Here is a 2,350-nt window from a genome sequence, read left to right as displayed (position 1 = left end):
ATAAAATGGACAAGATATACCTTTGAAGAGTGTGTCTTTTTTTTGCCAATCATAAAGGTCTTCTGAAAAATACCTATTTGATCAGACAGTTTCATATCATCAGTATTTCCCTCTTTATCCTGTTCTTTTCCAGAACTGAATGTTTTACTTAAAGCAATCACTTCATGTGCAATAACCCACTAATAACTGCGTAAGGCTATTCAGATCTGACAAAACAAGAGTTGATGTGTTTTGAACTCTGGAAATTTAATATTGCTGAGTGCTTGCAAAATTTACCTAAACATACAAAACCCTAGACTTAGAAGACAGAGTAACAACACATTTGTTTTAAAGAAACAAAACTCAGAGGGATTCTGTCTTTTTTTTTTTTTTTTTTTTTTTTAAAAACATGTACTGAATTTTAATTGTTTAGTAAAGCAAGCATCACACAATGCTTCAAAATTTTAAAATTCAGGGATAAAAGTGTACATCCAAAAAGATGAATGGAAAATTGTGCTTTCAGACAGTAAAGTTAATTATCATACAGGGGTTACCTATTCATCTCATGATTGGATTCTGGGCAAATTTGTATAAGTACTGTATATATGTGTGCAGTTCATATCCAGGTCCTGCATAAAACTAAAACTATGTGCTTCACTTCACGTAGCAAAGGCACCTGTGTTATTCTCCCTTTTGGACAAAAGATGATATTATGATCCAGGTTTCCTGATGAAGATTACATTTATTTTTGAATATCTCACTCCCATCTCTACGTTGAGTGGTAACATGAGCCACAAGAGAAGGCAGCGTTGTATTCCTGCTTACACTGGAAGAAGTTGCTCTGCAGGCCATTTGAAGCTTCAAACTTGTCATAAGGGAAACCGAGCAGAACTGTGAAGCAGAGGGACAGTAACAAAAGGCTATTCTGGTGTGAGGAGAAACCGGAGTCATTTCAGCTCCACAAACAGATGTTGCTAGTGGATTGACAAGTAGAGCCTGCTCCTGCCGGGGAAAGATACAGTTTACCATTGGGACAAACGCAGAGCTCATAGATAGTCTGTCGAGGAGTTGAGGAACTAGATGGGGAAGATGAAAAGGAACCCATTGGTAGATTTCCCAGTCGGATTATATCTGCATTTAAAAATATCTGCAGAGGGGGAAAAATAAACAAACAACTGAATTTAATTTCCTTTTCCATCCTTTATATAAAATATTTTAAACTTTATTCTAATGTGCACCTGAGAGATTAATATGAATATCTAAACAACATACATTTCTACTGGTATTGCTTTTGAACACACATTAGTGCACATAATTACAGTCTATGCAAATACCTCTTAACTCCTCACCCAAGACATTTATTCAACTGTAAGTGGCTGCCCATACAAAAGCTTTCTGAGAATATTTCCTAAACAGGCTGATTTTTATCTTGTATCTTTTATGATAGAAATTCATTCATTCCATGTAGTAGCATCTCCCTACCTCGAACAATTTGTATTTTAATAAGTGTGAAGTGCTATTAAAGGTCATTCCCTCATGTATTACTTTTAGAAGCAGAAAATTTGTTGTGAAATATGCTAAACTGTATAGTCTTAACAATAACTACGTACACATATTAGTTAAATAATCATATGTGTTCACAAACACTAGATAATGTGCTTACTGGATTTGAAATCAGATTTAAAAGGTTTAAGGTTAAAGTCTTGTTAAGAGCACAATCAAACTATAACCATTTGATTTCTGAACATTGTATCTCAGTCAGAAATGTCCTTTTTACTTTCTCTCATCCAAAACAACACTAAATGTTCTCAGGCTGGCCAGTTTGGAAAGGATGATGTGATCATGAATTTGTTTATAAATAGTTTTATAATGTTTAGAAAGTATTTCAGCCATCTGGCAAATTGCTCAGGGTGGTGAATAAATTAACCACAGTATATGAATCTTCATAAAACAGATGAATAAAATAATAAAAAGATAAGTTCTTCAGAGGGACAGACTGATAGAGAAAAAACATCTGAAAAAAGTGAGCTTTTAGGTGTTTGGGTTTTTTTTTTTAATTAATTAGGGATGAACTGAGGAAGATAGTTTGAGTGAGGAAGTTCCACACCAAGCTAAAGCAAGATCAGCCATTGCCCTAGGTGCAACACTGGAAACTCTAAATACCAGAAGGTGTTTCAATGTGGATACATGCTCTTGAGATAGCACTATGAGACTTATGAGGTGGTGGGGATCCTGAAATACTTGCATAGATTCTAGGACTGGAAGGGAGCTCAAGAGGTCATTGAGTCCAGTCCCCTGCCCTCATGGCAGGACCAAATACTGTCTAGACCATCCCTGATAGACATTTATCTAACCTACTCTTAAATATCTC

The 2,350-nt window shown here is 35.3% G+C and overlaps 1 protein-coding gene across 1 annotated transcript in view; it reads right to left on the bottom strand.

Moving 5' to 3' along the window:
* Window positions 1-412: 412 nt before the first annotated feature.
* Window positions 413-2,350, bottom strand: part of SGCZ (sarcoglycan zeta) — a 401,035-nt gene continuing 399,097 nt past the window's right edge. Inside the window, exon 7 of the mRNA XM_034772405.1 lies at window positions 413-1,126. Coding sequence (XP_034628296.1) covers window positions 932-1,126 — 195 coding nt within the window. The 3' untranslated portion in view covers window positions 413-931. The remainder of the gene's footprint in view (window positions 1,127-2,350) is intronic.

The sequence above is a fragment of the Trachemys scripta genome, chromosome 5 (genome assembly GCF_013100865.1).
Source record: "Trachemys scripta elegans isolate TJP31775 chromosome 5, CAS_Tse_1.0, whole genome shotgun sequence".
NCBI lineage: Eukaryota > Metazoa > Chordata > Testudines > Emydidae > Trachemys > Trachemys scripta.
This window is presented reverse-complemented; position numbering and strand designations above follow the sequence as displayed.